General features: G+C 38.5%; 1 protein-coding gene across 2 annotated transcripts in view; it reads right to left on the bottom strand.

Moving 5' to 3' along the window:
• Positions 1-1,314: 1,314 nt before the first annotated feature.
• MTA3 (metastasis associated 1 family member 3) overlaps positions 1,315-19,479 on the bottom strand; it is a 123,220-nt gene continuing 105,055 nt past the window's right edge. The window contains exons 10-14 of one of the 2 annotated variants that reach the window (XM_090281210.1): positions 11,324-11,398; positions 9,471-9,529; positions 3,236-3,360; positions 2,509-2,660; positions 1,315-1,652 (exon numbers count right to left, since the gene is read on the bottom strand). In XM_090281210.1, coding sequence (XP_090137336.1) covers positions 1,407-1,652; positions 2,509-2,660; positions 3,236-3,360; positions 9,471-9,529; positions 11,324-11,398 — 657 coding nt within the window. In that variant the 3' untranslated portion in view covers positions 1,315-1,406. The remainder of the gene's footprint in view (positions 1,653-2,508; positions 2,661-3,235; positions 3,361-9,470; positions 9,530-11,323; positions 11,399-19,479) is intronic. The other variant, XM_090281211.1, reaches the window with a different exon arrangement.

The following is a 19,479-nucleotide window of genomic DNA, read 5'->3' as shown; positions in this document are numbered from 1 at the left end:
AATTATAAAGGTATGTATTTTAAATCAGCTAAGCAATTTAGATGAATATAAATATTCCAGTTCCTTAAAGGGATTTTAAAAATTAAAAATAGCACAAATCCATAAACTCAGAAATACTAGGACAAAATCTCAAATATATAAATCCAGACATATGAATCTAATGTAGCTGAATTTTCACTCTATGGGACTCAGAGATTAGAACCATTTCCACTTCATTCAGAAAGCACTTTTCTTCTTCTTATAGAGCTTTCACCTGTAAGTTTTAAAGCCTTTCAACTGTTCTGCTGAAAACTATCTTTAGAAACAAAATGTATTTCAATCATTACCCCTCTTACGGATACACTCTTTTAAATCAAAATGGAACATCTCCTAATAAGAATTTTCTTATCTCACAGATAAAGAAAAAGCATCTACTGGCTATCTTTAAGATTTCTATCTGTTGAGTTAGGCAGCAAGTTTTCTCACATCCTTTACAGGAAAAGAGTTGCATGGCTCTAATATGCCGGCCAGGAATGTGCTGAGAGGCATGACTGGAATCAGAGCTAACATGCAACTTACAGACACTTTTAGGGGTACATGGTAATAACAGAACAGTCCACAATTCATTGGTACATATGACCTTCAAAAAACAAAAAAAAAAAAACAAAAAGACAAAAAAAAGGGAAGAAAGATAAGCAAGAGTGAATGCATTGCAAATGACAGTAATAGTCATGTAAATGTTATGTGGTAATACGGATGATTATGAAACGGAAACTATATTGGACAAATAGGAAGAATGCTCGACCACCAATTCGGACACTAGCTTGTAAAAACTGAATATGTTTTCAGACAATTCACCAAGAAGACTTTAAAATTCATTTATAATCTGCTAACTCTTCTAATAAATCTAGCGTTTGTTATATAAAGCACTGTGAATTTCCAAAGTATTATATAATTGTAGAAGGTTCATGGAAAAAAATGATTTATAAAGACATATGATTTTTAATTAGTGTAAATTGGCAAATTTTATTCAAACCTAAAGAATTCACACAGACATACAGACTGTACTGTATGTCTCAGTTATGGAGTTTCACTGTACCATCACTCTTGGGGATTATGTGTGGCACTACTTTCCAGGTAAAGGTGCCTCAATAAGAGCTATTTAGGCAATTCCATCATAAAACCCCGCTGGATAGGACCACCTCCCACCAATCTTTTGCTGAACACTAGTCTCTCATAAAGCTTGTAGAGGTTTTCATGTTTTCTTTTCAGGTTGGCATGATACAAATGGCAGCGGACAAAAACAATGTTAAAGAAATAAACCAAATAAAAGGCTGTACACAAGAACTTAAGTTTATTGCAAACAAAAACAAAACAAAACAGAGAGAGGTAAAGAGAGAAAATGGTCAGAAGCACAACACAGAAGGTTAAGAATTTAAAAGCATCTTACATTCTGCCCTAATGGCAGCATAATTAATAGGAACAAACGGCCGTCTCGCTGCCTGCCGCAGCTGGAGGGTATTTTTGCAGACCTGACGAGCAAATTTTGTGAAATATGTAGTGTGAAGGAAGAAAGCTTGGCGGGTCTTCACAGCAGACTTTGGGCTCCCAGTGTTTCGGACGGGCATCCCCTGCATGGCCTGGCGAGACATGTGGCTTCTAACACGGGGGTCCTGCAGAATCAGACACCAACAAACATGTAAAGAACAGAGCCAGTTCAAGTGCAGTGCTATTCGTATTGTGCACAAAAAAAAAGTGCAATTTTTAAATCTTCCACTGAAGTATCTATAACTTAATATGTTACCCCAAAGAATTAAGAAGTGTGTACTTTTGGGAAGAAGGTGGGGACACAAGGAAGAAAAGTGGGTTTGGGTTGGGAGTGGGTATCTGTGTGATCCTACACTTCTATTTTTTAATTCACCCTAATAATCCACAATTGCCAATGGTAAATTAGATTATTTGTGTATGTATGTGTGTCTTTTAAATATCAAAGGACTGCTGAGACCCTGTTAGTACTCAGATAGTATAGTCTCCCTCTGGTAGACCACGGTGCTTGATATCTGCTATGAGAATTTTACCAAAATCATATTTCAGCTGTTATTCACCTCAGGATTAAGGCCACACATCCTATGCCTCCTATGATAGCCCAGGAGTGGAATAAACGTTCAATTTGTAACTTTATGTAATAAGACAGATTTAATAGTATCTAAAGGTCGCAAACTGTTTTCAAAAAAGCAATTAAAATAAACATTTAATTTGTAAACACTCTACTTACACTAAGGACTCCTACACACATTGTTCTTTTGTCTCAGTAATCTCACAAGACAAATATTTTGAATACCTGAAAAGATGTGATTTGTCCCTGCCATTCTCCACACCTACCCTGAATATTGTGGTGCTTAGTTTAGCTATAAGAAAAGCTTTATTTTCTTTTGAATGATCTAACCCTATAGTTCTGTTTTCAAGGATGGATCCAGCCACTGAAAAACATGACATTTCTCAATGCTAAAAGGACTATCGCTTGGGTACCTCTGTAGGTGGGCTGGGGGACAACTTCTCTTCTTCAGACTGGGTGGGCATTTTCAGGCCTCCATATTTTTTCCAATAGAGCCAACAGGTTGCACATAACCTACACTGCATATTAGGTGGGCCCCAAGAATACCATTGGTGAGACTGTGTAGCTAGAGATGGAAGAAAAAGAAGAAAAAAAAAACACATAGAATGCTATAGAATTTGTAATATCAACATATATAATCAAATAGTTCAAAAAAATATTCCAAACCTACTTTGTTTACAATGTTATTTTTCCCCACCTTACAAGTCAAATATGAAAGTCTAATGTATACATATAGTTTTCAAGACTCAGAATTCATTAAAAACCATATTTATATACGATATATATATTTATCAAAGTATACTTAGAAATTCCAAAAGGGGATTTGGTATATTTCACGGGACCATGGTTTGCACAAAGCTAGTTAACAACTCTGAATGCAGCTTAGCTAACAATGCTGCCTGTGGATACTCACACACAGGACCCCACAGAAGCAAATCAAAGGAAACTCAATACTTAGACATTTAGTGTCCAGGTGGAAGATAAAGGATGGGCATCTATTCACTCCAAGGCTGCATTATTCTGCCCTCCACTTAGTACTGACCTCACGTACCTCCCACCCATAGTGCCAGCACAATTCCCTGTACTTCACTGAAGACAGGACTCAAGTGAGAAAATAAAACCCTGCTGGAGAAAACGTACCATAGCAGCTCTCACAGGCTCGTCCCAAGAGGGGATTCTGCGGCTGGAACGTGGTCCCCACAGCTCCATTCACAGCACCAGGTTTGCCATTGCTGGTAGATATTTGGTTGGGATTTGGTTTGCTGCTTTCAATGAGATGTAAAGTAAGGTCATAAAAATGACTGTACAAACAAGGCAAAAGGCTCTAAGTTTCATTACTGATTTACCTGGACTACACATAAATGTATTTGGATCTTTGGAAAAGAAGAAATACACTTGAAAAGTGAACCCAGCATAGCTGGTATGGCTTAGCTGGTTGGACGCGGGCCCACAGACCAAAAGGTCGCTGGTTTGACTCTGGTCAGGGCACATGCCTGGGTTGTGAGTTCAGTTCCCAGTCGGGGCACATATATAGAGGGAGCCAATCAATGTTTCTCTCTCACATTGATGGTCCTCTCCCTCTCTTCCTCTCTCTAAAATCAAAAATTAAAATTAAAAAGAAAGTGAACCCAAACCATTCATCTTTACAAAACAAAGCTACATACAAACCAATCTCTTATGCCTGACACTCACAAAATTAATACAGCCATCTCTCTTCTCCACCTGAATATAAATTCTTTAGAACACCCTCTGATGCTTTTGAAAGATACAAATTATTAAGCTTTATCAGATATCACAAATTCTCCTGAGAAAATACTTTTATGGATCATATAAATTAAGCCAAAGGTGATGTGTTGTGTTCAGAGAAAGCCACTGTCCTGTTCCTGCTAACTCTCCAGGGAACTGTACAAAAGCAACATGAAACATCCACACTGGATGTCAACAGGGCACCTCCAGAGGTAAGTCAGCATTTCAGGAGATTCTGACTGCTCATGATAATAATTTCTATTACATCTGAACTTCTCTGGGGAAGATTATGCAGCATTTGTAATTAGGATAACCAATAAATGCATTGTGAGATTTTTCTCTTCAAGAAAAAAATTTTACATGCAAATTTCTCAAAGGCCGTAATTCCCCAGAAACATGTAGCCCAGATTATCTGCGTAGTTTCTGTGCAAACATGGCTAACTTGTCCCCATCTAGGGTGGGCTAACTCTCCTGCTCATAATGAGCCATGCCCAATAACACTGGGTTGGCCAAAGAGTCGGTATGGTTTTCTCTGTAAAATAAAAGACAGATTTTTCATTTTCACCAATAACTTTATTGATTTGGGTATCCTGAGTATGTTGGCAATCTCCTGTGTGGTATGACATTGATTGCTCTCAATTATTGTCTCAATTTGATGACTATCAACTACAACTGGTCTACCCGACTATGGAGCAACATCCTGTGAGAAACCTCCAGAATGAAACTTCCCAAACCACTTTTAACATGCTCGATCATACACTGCATTCTCCATACACTGCACAGATCTTTTTTTGTGTTTTAGCTATGTTTTTACCTTTCTTGAAATAATAAAGCATAATATGCCCAAAATGTTGCATATTTCCTTCCACCTTCAACATTAAAATGGCTATACAAAAATTCACCAATTTTGATTTTTTTAAAAATGTATGCTGATATTACAGCTGTCACAATACCATCTAACAAAATTTTTTCAAATGAAGTTAAAGGCAACTAAGCACTATTAAAGCCATCTTACAGAAAAAAACCAAATGAACTTTTGGGCAACCCAATGCTGCACAGGTATACATAGTATGTCCTCAATAAACTCATAATTCATTTAACATGTATTTATTCAGTGCCTGACCCAAAGGAACTTGCTATTTGAGAAAAATAAATGCTGAATGCCTATATAGTTGCTGTTGTTACTAAAGTAATGAGAGGTCACTATTATCAAGACATTTAAAGTTTCAACACAGAGTTGGCTCAGAAATGTCCTCTTTGCCGTTTCTCATTCCTACAGTTCCAATTACCAGCGAAAGACTAGTACATAAACTTGGCTTGATGGCAAATTAAGATTTCTTTCTGGCATTGTTACTGTAACTCTTGGTGACAACCCTCCACCACCCCTAGATGAGTCCCTATTCTATACACAGGGCTATTATTTACACTTCTAACCTATGCCAGCAATGTGTTTTGAAGGCAAATTGGTTTTAAAAACACACTTTAAGCCAAATAAAAATATATTTCTTACAGTTTTCATTTGGAAATGCACAAAATGAAAAGTGGCAATTTAGAGTGACTAAGATTTCCAACAGACACAATAATATTTCTGAATTTTTAAAACCTACTATACATAGACAGAGATTCTGGCCCCTTGAAATTAAATGACCTCCCCCAAATATAAAAATTTCCGACACTTAACCCAGGCCTAAATATATGTGTAGAGAAAGAGCTAATACAAATTTACAGTTGAGCTGTCTAAAAAAACAGGAATAAACACAACTTCAGCTGTTCACCTTGCGGGGGACCGCTCCTTGTGATTTCAGGAATTGTAGCCCAAGCTGTGAGCCAGACCCCCTGCCTCCCACTCCTGGGAAGGCCTTTAAGTCTCAGTGGAAAACTGGAAGGCTGAGAGGCAGGCCACTCAGAGATTTCCCATGGGAATTGGATTTAAAGAATGCATAACATGCTTTAGAGTTTGCTCTGCTTTTCTGATCTCTTAGTTAACTATAAACAATCTGTAGCTAAAAATGTATGACACCTCGCACCTAATGCCAATGTGGTGTCAAGATGTTTAATAGACCCTGACATAGACTGGTCACTGTGTTCTCTATATTGATATCTGTAATCAGTAACCGTCAACTGTAACCCAAGTGTCTGAAAGCTTATTAATGATTCATAAGTCCTGACCTTGTATCTCCCAAATCCCCTCCTCAATAAAAGGCACAGGAGATGGAAGTTCTGCGTTCTTCTCCACTAGAGAGATTAGCCACCTCCCATCACTTCAGACAAAATACAGTGTCCTGGATAAATTTGTTCTGCTGTGGTCCTGAAACCTCTGCTGGACAGGGAGTCTCCCACCAAGCTGGGGCCCTGGAGGCAGGACAGCCTCACACCTGAATCTAGAACATCACTTGACTGAACAAACCATTGACCTTAATATTATAATAATTACAAAAGGAAAACAAGTGGGCAAAGACTGAATATAGGCATGTGAATTACTTAAACTATGTTTCCCAAGACTAAGTACCTACAGATTAATTCTCAGGAGACAAATGACTGATGTCAATGTGACCATCTGAATAAACTTTTATTCTATGACAAACATATGAAAAAGGTTTTAAAGTCATATGACATGAAACTGCCCTTCTTTTGTCTAATCCCAAACCTTTCCTCCCACATCTGTGCTCCAGATCCCACCCCTCCTGCCTTCTGGATTCTCTTTCCTGGACTCTCCCCGCTGACATGTAACATATTTCTCTTAGTTTAGAAACTCTCCCATTTCTCTATCCCAGCCTACTCCTCAAAGCCACAAACTCTCCCTTGACTGGCATTTCCAGCCAGGTTTCTTGAGAGCTGCAAAGCTTCACTGTCTGCGCTTCTTGGCTCACATGCTGTCCTCACCACTACATTAAAGATCACCAATGGCCTCCACGTTGCTAAACTCCCTGGCTATTTTTCACCAGCATCTGACTCTGCCAATCTCTTTCCGTGAAACACACTTCTCCAGCTTTGATGATAACACACTCACCTCACTACTAACCTTTTACAGCTTTCCTCGTTTATCTGATATATAAATACTAAATTTCCTCAAGCTTGGTCCAAGGCACTTTTTTCTTATTGCTCCTTCTAAGAACTCTCAGCTATGGTTTAAAACACAGTATTATATGCTGATGAAGCTTAAATTTGTATCTCTAGCCCAGAACTTTCCCCTGACTTTAGGACCAATGTATCCAACAATATATTCAACATCTCTTAATGGACACAACAAACTCAAAATGACCTAATCTGGGTCTCTGCCACAGTCGCTTAGCTTGATGAATAGCACAGCAATCCACCTAGTTGTGCTGGCCAGAAACCTGGCACTCGGCCCGACATCTGCCCTCCACTCCTGCGTACTACCCAATTATCTCCAAGCAAAGCCGCATTTCCAGGGCCATGACTCTAGGTCAACCTACTATCATCTTTCCGCTCCAAAAACTTCACAATTGGCCTCCTTGTATCCACTCTTTCTTCTCCCTTCCCCAAATCATTCTCTAAAATATAGCCAAAGATCTTAAGTATAAATTCAATCACCACACTTCCTTGTTTAACACCCATATTCACTCTGTATCAGATGGATAAACTCCTGGCCCTTGCCTACCATACCAGCCACATAAGAGCTATTCTCCACCTCGGCACTTGTCATGCTGCGTGACAAGCTGTTGGGCATCCGCCACTCCACACGAGAATGTAGCCTGTCTTCTTAACCTTTCTACCTCTAGTACTGAACAGAGTACTCTGCACACAGGAAATTGCCAGGCTCCAAAGAATGATAGTATGAAATCATTCTTAATCTATTATTTGTTTTTAAATATTCTATTTGAGAGTCAATTGGGAAGTTCTTCAAGGACTCAGATTCTTATCCAACTTAATTAGTGCAGCTTCAGAGAGTCTACTGATGTATATGATTTATAAAACTTTCTTAAAGACGATGATTAAAAACTGTCTTGAGCTCCAAAAATCACTCACTTAGATCAGGGGTTGGTACAGTAAATATTTTAAGCTTTGTGGATATTATAATTCTGTTGTAACCACTGAATGCTGCAATTGTAGCACAAAAGCAGACGCAGACAACACATAAATGAATGAATATGGCTGTGTTCCAATATTACTTGTTTGTTTGTTTTTAAAGATAGTAGGTGCTTTGCCAGTGTGGCTCAATTGGTTGGAGTGTTGTCCTGTATACTGAAATGTCGCGGTTTCGATTCCAGTCAGGACACATAATTAGGTTGTAGGTTCAATACCTGGTCAGGGAGCCTATGAGATGGAAACAATCAACGTTTCTCTCTCATGCCAATGCCACCCCCACATATTCCTCTTTTTCTAAAAACAATGAAAAAAAAAAAAAAATGTCCTCGGATGAGGATTAAAAAAAAAGAAAAGAAGGTAGCAGGTCAGATTTGGCCCACAGACTATAGTTTGCTGGTCTCTGACATAGAGCAAGGCTCCCAAGTCAATGCAAAACAGAATAGAGATAATTATCTGGGTTACTTGGTGAAACCTGGTTAAATATATTTTTCCTTTGATATGACAGCATTGTAAAGTACAAGAAAGCTGGTATGCTTGCTCTTGAAAATCTAAGACACAAATCACAACAATATTTTCTTTGAGGAGTTATTCTTTTATAAATTAGTCAAATAAAATATCTATTTTTCAAAAATATTAGAAACCACTCTGCAGAAGGAACATTACAGCACTGAGAAAAAAAAAAGGACCCTGTAAATTATGTGTGACCTGCCTTGAGATTAAAATTAATGAGAAATAGTACAATTCATTTTCTAGGAGGCCTCCTACACATAAAAATGTCTTAATATATAAAAATTCAGTAAATAAAAGATTTAGTACAAAACAACTGTACTTAGTTCATAGAGCGAGAAAAATCTTGGAGCAGTACATAGAACTTTGAAATAAATTTTATTTTAATTCCCCTAACCTAGGATAGCACTGTATACATGGTGTTCAATAAACCAAATTTTCCTGAACAAATAAATAACTGAACTCTAAAGATCTCAAGACAAAGATTATAAATCACTTAAAACATAACACATGAAAAGAAAATTCATTCACGAAAAGGCATTCATTTTGATATAACAATGATTTCTAAGTCCAAAGGAAAAAGACAGAATGCTATACCAAAACCATCAAAGGCTATTCATGATTTATGGAACATTTACAAAGTATGATTCTACTTACTTTCCCTAGCCCTTCTTCTAAGCAAATAATATAAAATTGCCATACCTCAAAAGGGCAATGCACATTATTCAAACAAAATCCACTGTACTATGCACAAGTTTCATAAGTTAGTAGCTTTCTGAAACGCATTTGTTTAAAAAAAAAAAAATAGAGTATCATCGGTTAGCTTCCTGACACTTTTCCTGTGGCTCTGACAGCACAGTCCTCTTGTTGGCCACTTGGTGTTTCTCCCACCAGCCATTTTTCTCTCTAAAAATATCAATGTAGTGGTATCATGGGAAGCAAGTCTCATGCTTTGTAGTGGAAGAACATAAGATACACAAAGAAACGCAAATTTGTTGATACCAAAATGACATATTTTGTTTTGATAGAATTAATACCATGACAAATATTTCAAAAGATTTCTATTACTTACTAAGTTGGGATATAAACTTGTTTCAGTTTACTCTCAGCTTCTGCTGCTTTTAGACGTTTCTAATTCAAAAGATAGACAAAACATGTTATATACAATGCCTAATAATTATTACTTCACATTGTTTTAAAAAATTCACAAGAAAATAATATATTAAAGCAAAATTCAAAATTTGTCACTTTAGGATGTGCAGTAGTTTGTAAGAAAATTAAGCAGTAGTAATTTGTAAGAAAAGTCACTAGATTCTGAGATACAGAACTATAAGTATTAATAACATTTTAGACATAGATTTAAAAAATAAAGCAATGAACAACTCTGTTCCCCACGTGAGTGAATCAACAAAACTTTTAAGTAACCATTTTCACTTTTCAAATTTATTTTCTACCTTTTTTCCCCCTCAGAGGAAAAAACACACACATAATCTTTACTTTTAGAAAAATATTCAGAGATGATTAGTTTTCAAAGTCCATGCAAAAGAAAGAGATAGTAACTATTCTAAGTACAATTAAATAAGCATTTACCCTCAAATGTTGGGAGATATGCAGTATACTTTAAAGCTTGGCTGAACTCACATCAGATTTTAGGAACCAATTAGGAGCCAAATGCAGGAAAAGGAATGGGAAAAAGATTATGTAGACAAATCCAGAGACTGATCAACACAATAATGAATGCAAATAGGGAAGGAAAATAATATATGGTTGATATCCAAAAATAAGACAAACCAAATATTTCTCCCCGTTTTCTCAATGAGGAATAAACAAAAGCATTTAGGGGGACGACTTAAAACTTTTAGGGACAGAGTTAAAATTTCTGAAAATAATTTAATCCAAATATTTTCAACCATCCTTGACGCCATTATCTCCACCACCTTTAGGGACGCTTTTTGCTTCAAATACATGGATTTCCAGAGCACATGGTCTTCACTTCTACCTACCTAAACTGTTTCAAATAAGCACTTTTTGAATTATATATGATGTTGACACAGGAAAATTTTCAGCAAGCCATGGTGGCTGGCTCTACACTATTCATGATCTCAACAACTCACTATTACAACACAGTGATCCTTAAAGGTATTTTTACAGCATCCAACGCTCGCCACTAAGCAATCACATACTTGGGAAAAATAATGTCTGTATTAAATATATTTGCCCCTTTCTTTACCAGTTCTGACATGTGACTAGAAGACTATAAAAAAAGTACTGACGAAGGTCACTTCAGGAAAATGTGCCTCTTCCCAAGTAGTATTGCTCAAAATAAGTAACTGAGAGAATTACCTCAATTTGGATCATATGGGAAGGACTCAAAAACAAAGCATGATTCCCTGCTTTTAGAAATAATTTTGGATAAAAACTTATGTACAATATCAAGGCATCAAACTAGTAAGACTAACTTCTACAGTTAAAAGATTCAGAGGATATATCCACACAAACGTCATATACAGGGGTTTCAAAATATCTCAAATTGTATGGTTGATAGCATTGGTCTAAAATTTCAATACTCTGTAAAAATAACATGTTCAAAAAGTTTGTGCTAAAGCATTGGCTCTTAGGTCATTCCCTTCAAGTAAACTCACAAAGATGTGAAGCATAGGCACCTGCAAGGAAAATACTGCCTCTCTAGTGATATCTTTGCCCGTTATCATTCTAAAATAGCTATCATAACAAATTCTGAAGTTAAAAAAAATTTTTAAGACTAGAATCTTAAAACAGTATCTTAAGGATATAAAATCATGCAATTTAAAAGTCTAGAAAACAAAACAAACAAATTTAAAATTAAGTACATTGCTGAGAAATATTAAAATATAAATAGAAAGATCACTTAATACAATCATATTGGTAGCGAGATAAAAAAATTACCTGCTGTACGTATCTGTCAGTAGTTTTCCACATGTAATAATATTCAATGATGCTCGTCAATGATTTCCAAGGGAGCTGAAAAATAATTCACCATGAAAATAAAAACAAGCTACTACAGCAACTGCTTTCCTCTAAAACCAGTAATTGAAAATAATGAGGCAAATATCCACATGGAAGATTTATTCAGTTTATGAAAACTGAAATTAATTCTTAGCAAAGGGTATCCCAAACAAGTTTATTCAGTTAGAGACTAATACAACACATTTCATTTCTCACTTCCACCTGTTAAAAATGATAAACTTTATGGCTGATACTATTTTATGATCTACTCAGGGAAGTTGTTTCGGGCTATATAGGTGGGGTTGGAATACAAATTTTAGATATGATATTTAAATAGATTTAGCCAGCATTACTTTTACTTTCAAAGATGCCAGCTACATACACAACTGGGTGTCATTTGGTCTCTGGTATATTTCTCACCCTGTTAAAACTGCTCTATTTTGACCTATTTTAGTTGTAAATAAAATCAAAACTTAAATCTATGGGGGGAAAAAAAAACATAGCTGAGTGTGGTCCATACTAGAAAAATAGAAAGCTTGCTTTTTTAAAAAAGATTGTATTTATTTTTAGAGAGGAGGGAAGTGAAGGGAGAAAGAAAGGGAAAGAAACATAGATCGGTTGGTTGTCTTTTGAATGCCCCAGACTGGGGCTCTGGCCTCAAAACTCAGCTGTGTCCTGACCTGGAATCGAACCAGTGAAGACCTTTCAGTTTGTGGGATGACACCCAACCCACTGAGCCACACCGATCAGGGCCTCTGTTATTTTTCATTATCCAAAAAATGGCCAAATGAGCTCCCAGTTGTGAGACCCACAATGGAAGAATATATTCAGTATGTACCTCTGGAAAGGGAGATCTATTAGTCATCCAAGAGGCGTATCAGAGCAGATCAAATTTCACACAGAATGGTAACATTCACAACTTCCAGTTATCAAAGATTTTACAAACAGGTAACTCAGCACCCTGCCTCTCCCTTCCAGCTGTCCCCAGTGCAACATCTGGGTCAGAGTTAAAACAGAACTTCCCGAACTCAGTTAGCTATATAATATTTAATCAATGGGTTGTACACTCGTAACTAATATAATATTGTACGTGAACTGTAAGTGAAAAATAAAAAACTATTTAAAGTAGAAAAGCACACCAAAAAACAGTAATTCCCAGTCTGCACAGCAGTTTGTGACCCACGTGTAAAACATCCACGCCATTCCTATCACCTCCACATTTAACTCATCTATTTGGTCTGAAGAGAAAATAGATGGAATTTAGGGGGACTTATTTTAAGTTTAATTGGGTGGCAACTCTAACAGTAGCTGCAAACATGGACTCCCAGGAGGACCAAATCTGTGCGATCACTGGCATTTGCATTGCAACAGAGCAAAAAGTTTTCTCCAGTCCAACAAGCAATCTAATGGGAGTTGAAAGGGGCTGAGGGATGATTTAAGCTTACAAGAGTGTACCATGACCTCATAGGACCTCATAGGACAGTCACTGGCATAGTCCCCTAGGGTTTTAAGCAAGCTAAAACCTCTTCATCTCCTAACTAGTCTTCTTTTGAGAAATAACCCCCTGACATGGAAGCCCAAGAAAGAAAACAAGGGAGCGTGTAAACTGAGCTTCATCATGAGCCAGACTTTATCTAAGGGTAAGCCATGAAGTCCTAGGCAGGTGTGCTCAGCAACACCACTCACTCATCCAGGAGAAGAGCAGGTCATGAACGCATGAGTTACATGCTCCAGCCTGGTGTGCCTACTCCTAATGCAGTATCATTTCTCCCTCAACCCTCAATTATAGCTTCATGGGAGTTCCCTATGACATGTCAATTCAGGATGAAAAAAATATGACTGTGTAGACGGCCTTGCATGATACACTGGCCCCAACTAGAACTACACCGCTGCTGCATTTCAGCCCCACGCAGGAGTGGCTCTGAAACACAGTGAAGGGAGACCCTTTTGGAGGGTGGAATGTTAGAGTAGACATGTGGCTTTCTACTTTGTGCTGAAGGAGATGGCCAGAAGTACTAATCCACACCTATTTGTGGGCAGTGGTTATTTACTTGTCACAATGCAGGGACTTGGAAGGAATCGGATTAGAATACTGGTGACCACGAGGCTTAGAAAAGAGGTCTGTGGGACAGACAAGCTGGATGGGCCTGAGCATGAGAATATTTGTGTCTCTGTGCTCACTCACAGGCACCCTTGGCAGAGAAGGTTCTCATTACTATCAGGTGGATAAGGTTATCCCTTTTATGACAATCAGTCAGCCTCTTCCTAACCACACCAATGATTACTCAAAGGATACATAAACAAAGTGGACACAGAGGCAAGAAGACAAGAGATTACCCATGGGGGCCACCACAGGGATGTCCTCTCACCAAATGTGATCTGATTACTTGAGGTGTCCAATCTGCAAGGAACAGAGTACACTGGGCCTCCAACATGGCACCATTTCTGGTAATATGTCAGTTACATTAAACTCTCAGCATCCTGCAATAGCAGCCATCTGTTCTCATTGAACAGACTATTATTCCTATAATGCATTGGCTAGCAATACCACCCAGACTTACAAAAGACTTATTCCCACAAAACACTGCTTCTAACCAGGGCCCAGAACCTTCAGACTCTGTCTCACCCGAACTGTTAACTGTGGCTTCCATATGAATGGCTGGTCTTGGCTCATGCTTTACAACTTCTTAAATCCTATCGAACAAGCAACAACCAGCCTCAGTTAGCCCCCAGCCCCAGTACCACTTCCTAAGTGGCCCCAGGTCCAACACTAGCAGCAGCCAGCCTAGATTCATAGCTTGGCTTTGTCTGGGTATCTTCCAGTCCAGCACAAGTAGCAGCCATCTCAGATTGCTTTACAGCTCATGCAGGATGGCACCAGACAGAACATAGGTGGAGGCTGACCTTGACCTGTACCACCAGGGAAACCCCAGGGCCAATACACCTAGTGGACAGCTACAGACCATGTTGGACCACCACCACCCTGCCCCTGAACAGGTGATCCCTCCATGGAGGGCGGAGGGAGAAGGTCAGTGGTCACAGCCAGTCCTTGCAGCTGACTGGCCTGGGTAAATCCTTACCATTGATCTGCCAACATTAGTCAAGGCTCAACTACAAGAAGAGGGTGTATTCAGTCCACACAAAGGGTGCACCTCGAGGACCCAGCTTGGGTGATAGGGTAGGCTGTGCCACTGGACACCTACTACATTAGGTCATGCTACCAAGACAGGGAGTCATAGCAGCTCTAATACACAGAAACAAACACAGGGAGGCTGCCAAAAAGGAGACAAAGAAACATGGCCCAAATGAAAAAACAGATCAAAACTCCTGAAAAAGAACTAATCTATCAAATGCAGAATTCAAAACACTGGTTATAATAATGTTCAAGGAATTTAGTGAGGACCTCAACAGCATAAAAAAAAATCCAATCAGAAATGAAGGATACACTAATTGAAACAAAGAACAATTTATAGGGAAACAGCAGTAGAATGGATGAAGCTCAGAATCAAATCAATGATTTGGAACAGAAGGAAGCCAAAAAAAACAAAACAAAACAACAACAACAACAACAACAACAAAAAAACCAATCAGAACAACAAGAATAAAAAAGAATTTAAAAAAGAAAGAAAAAAAAAAAGAACAAGAACAGCAGCTTCTGGGACAACTTCAAGCATCCCAACATTCACATCATAGGGATGCCAGAAGGTGAAGAGAAAGAGCAAGAAATTGGAAATCTACTTGAAAAAATAATGAAAGAAAACTTCCCTAATTTGGTGAAGTAAATAGACATTCAAGTCCAGGAAGCACAGAAAAGTCCCAAATAAGATGCATGCAAAGAGGCCCACTCCAAGACACATCCTAATTAAAACACCAAAGGTTAAAGATCAAGAGAGAACCTTAAAAGCAGTAAGAGAAAAGAAGTTAGTTACCTACAGGGGAGTTCCCATAAGACTGTCAGCTGACTTCTCAAAAGAAACTTTGCAGGCTAGAAGGGACTGGCAAGAAATATTCAGTCATGAAAAGTGGACACCTACAGCCAAGATTGCTCTACCCAGCAAAGCTATTGTTTAGAATCAAAGGACAGAAAAAGAGCTTCCCGGACAAGAAAAACTAAAGGAATTCATCATCACCAAATCTTCATTATATGAAATGTTAAAGTGACTTATTTAAGAAAAAGAAGATAAAACTAAGAACAATAAAATGGCAATACATATCAATCAACAATTGAATCTAAAAAAACAAACTAAGCAAACAAGAACAGAGACAGAATCATGGATACAGAGAGCATTTTGATGGTTGCCAGATGGAATGGGGGTGTGGGAGAATGGGTGAAGAGGTGAGGGGATTAAGAAGTACCAATAGGTAGTTACAGAACAGCCATGGGGATGTAAAATATGATACAGGAGATGCAGTAACCAAAGAATTTATACGCATGACCCATGGACACGAACAATGGCGTGGGGATGACCCGAGGGAGTGGGGGCTGCTGGGTGGATGGGGGCAAAGGGGAAAATTTGGGACAACTGTAATAGCATAATCAATAAAGCATAATTTTAAAAGACATTATACTCCCAAGATTCCCTTGTGATTTATTTCTTCCAATCAGATGTATGTGTATGAGACTAAATTCAGGAGTGAATTAAGCAGAGTTAAAAGAGGAGGGTGCACTAAGCATCCACTTTGCTCCAGCAGAGCAAGATAGCACAAAATGGTTCTAGAGCCAAAAGTTCTGCTAGAGGTTCCTAATCCCAACAACAAGGTTAAAGCAGTGTGATCCTGGACCATAAGTTAACCCAGCAGCTTCCCAGTTTCCATAGGGGGTAGAGGTGGGAGCTTACTTGCTGGGCCATTTCTGTGGGATTGTTCTGAAGCCTAGCCTGGGGCCTGCATCTCCAACCCTATCAATGATTTTAGCACCCAATATCCGAAATTATACCCCATTCTGTCCAAAATAGCTCCTGTAATTTTGTTAACACAACTGAAGCCAAATGATACAACAGCTAGGAAATACCTTTGCTAAAAGGGTTTCTACGGCAATTAGCTTGATTGAATGAAGGAAGGAAGGAAGACCTGACTATTCTGAACTTTGAATTTTTTAGGTTCCTTTACATGTCTCAGGTCTTGCACCTGTTTTAGGATGCAGAAATCCATTAGAGGATGCCATTCCTACCTCCAAAATGAGGAAAAAACAGATAATCTATAAAATCCTAACAATTTGTGAGTCCATATAAGAGCTAAGGTTACAAGACAGTCAACTGAATTCCAAAGTCACTGTGGAGACAGGACTCATGAAATATTTTTACTTTGGCAGATCATAAAAGGAACAGGTGACCAATAAAAATTAAGAGGAAAAGAGCAAAAAATTGACCAAATAATTAAAGGTCGGCAGTGGGCTAAGACGACTGTTTAACACAAGGAATCTCTAGACACAAGGGAAATCCACATTTGCCACAGAGCTCCATGAGGTGCCCATCAGAAAGAACTGGACCTGAGCAGGAAACCTGAGAAAGCCTCCACTGGTAGTGATAAAAATTTGAATCGATATAAAGAAAAGGGACAGAAAAAGTTAAATAAATAAATGATAACTATATATATATATATATATATATATATACACACACACACACACTTATATATGGCTTGGTGTGGCTCAGTGAATTGAGCATTGGCCTATGAACCAAAAGGCTGCTGGTTCGATTCCCAGTCAGGGCACATGCCTGGGTTGCTGACCAGGTCCATAGTCGGGGACACGCAAGATGTTTCCCTCCCTCCCTTTCTCCCTAAAAATAATTTAATTTAAAAATCTTTCAGCCTGCGAGCCAAGTGTCACTGGTTCGATTCCGAGTCAGGGCACATGACTAGGTTGCACGTCAGGTCCCCAGATGAGGGCGCGAGTGAGAGGCAACCACACAGTGATGTTTCTTTCCCTCTCTTTCTCCTTTCCCCTCTCTCCAAAAATAAGTAAATAAAAATAAACTAATTATTTTTAAAAAATAAATAAGAATCTTTAAAAAATAAATAAATAAAAGATCACTGACTAAAGCAAAAAATAGTAATCGCACTATATGGCGACAAAAGCACAATAATGGGAGGGAGGAACTAGAAGTGCATTGTTATATGGTTCCTATAATCTATGTAAACTAAGTGGTATTTGATTGAAAGTAGACTGTGTTGCATTAAAGATACATAAAGTTTAATTAGAAAGCCACTAGCATAGATAAAATGGGAATCATTAAAAAAAATTAATCGAAAAGGGGAAAGGACCAAAAAGAAGGGACAAATGAAAAATTAATGCTAGATGATGGATTTAAACCAATAATTATATTATTGAATTACATTAAAGTCATCTGAACACTACAACTAAAGGTAGTTTGTCAGACTGTTTATTTAAAAAATACAACCATATTCTGTCCATAAAAGGTCCACTTTGGACATAAATAAGATAAAAATAAAAGGATGAAAACAAGCTGTATCATATAAAAAAATAAAGTTTAATAATATTAATAGAAGATCAAGTAGACTTCACCACAAATAATATTACCATGAATAAAGAAGCACGATTTAAAGATAAAAGGGTCAATTCACCACGAGAACATAATAGTCCTAAATGTGTATGTACCTAGTAACTGAGTTTCAATATAATTAAAGCAAAAACCTAATTACAATTTCTAAAAATAATAGAAAAACCCACAATTAAAGCTAGAGATTTTTAATACTGCTCTCTCAATAAGTAATAGAACAAGTGGACAGAAAATCAGTAAGGCTTCCAAAGACTTGAATAACACTATCAATAAACTTGACCTAAGTAGCATTTATAGAACATTCCACCTAACAGCAAAATATCTATTCTTTCCAGGAGCACATGGAACAGTCACCATAACAGACCAGGTCAGAATCAATCAAATCTCAAACATGTAAAATTAGGTATTTACAGAGTATGTTTTCTGATCACAACAGAATTGAACTAGAATTTAGTAACAGAAAACTATATGAAACAAAACATCAAACATGTGAATCTTCTAAATAACCCATAGATCAAAAAAGAAATCACAACAAAAAAATAAAAAATACTTCAAAGGAATGAAAATGAAAACGCACCTTATCAGACCTTTTAAGATGGAGCAGTGCTTGGAGGGAACCCACACCTCCCTTTCCTCCATCAGATGCTCAGCAGCAAGAATTGGGACAAGGCAAGAGACCTAAGAAAACCCCCACTGGTGATGATGTGGGTGTGCAAATGGTGATCAGCTGCCACTGGGAACCAGGCAAGGAAACCCCTTGCTTCCCAGATCCTTCTTTAATATAATACAAAGCAATAGCCATCTGCAGGCCAGGAAGTTTGTGCCCACCCACAAACCCCTGCCAGTAAAGCGCAAAAGAAGGCAGAGTCTGGTGGCAACAAAGGAGCTGTGGAAGTGCTATTCCTGAGACCCGGTCACACACAGCCTGCCTGAGGCTGGGGCTTCCACAGCACAGCTGAGAAAGCCTCCCTGCCCTCACCACGACCCCTGCAGGCAGTAACCAGCAGCACCACACTACATGGGGAGAAGGGCAACAGCGTGGAGAGGCTCTGCAGTGCAGGGCTTGCTGAGGCTGGCACAGGAACACTGGAAAAACCCTCGGCACTTCAGGCCCCACATCAAACACACAAGTATCTGAAATCTGTGGGTGTTCAGGACACCTCCTATCACCCCGTCAGTGAGGGATCCACCCCTCTGAACAGTACAAGATGGCCAGACATACAACACATGACACCCAAGACAAAACAGATATATTTGGCAGCAGTTATATTCACAGCTCAGGGGAAAAGGACATCATGCGGGGCCACACAGAGGTTGCACTTGGGAACAGTGAGCCAGCAGGAGTTGTGGCAGTGAGGCTCTGTGTAACAAGAAGGTTAAGGATGCCCTTGTTCCTACAGAAGGTTCACATGGGAGGATGTGATTGGCTGGTCTGAGTAACTCTTCAGGCTCACAGGGAAATGAAACTCATTAGGCTGCAAACTTGTGAGATGTCAGGGGAACTAACCAGGTGGGGTCTTTCCTGCTGGGTGAGAGGCATACCTGGCAAAGACAGGGGGACCCTGTGAGGCTCGA

The sequence above is a fragment of the Furipterus horrens genome, unplaced genomic scaffold (assembly GCF_987537825.1).
Source record: "Furipterus horrens unplaced genomic scaffold, mFurHor1.1.pri manual_scaffold_6, whole genome shotgun sequence".
NCBI classification, from domain to species: Eukaryota; Metazoa; Chordata; class Mammalia; order Chiroptera; family Furipteridae; genus Furipterus; species Furipterus horrens.
Note: the sequence above shows the minus strand (reverse complement) of the source record. Positions and strands in the feature narration are given on the sequence as shown.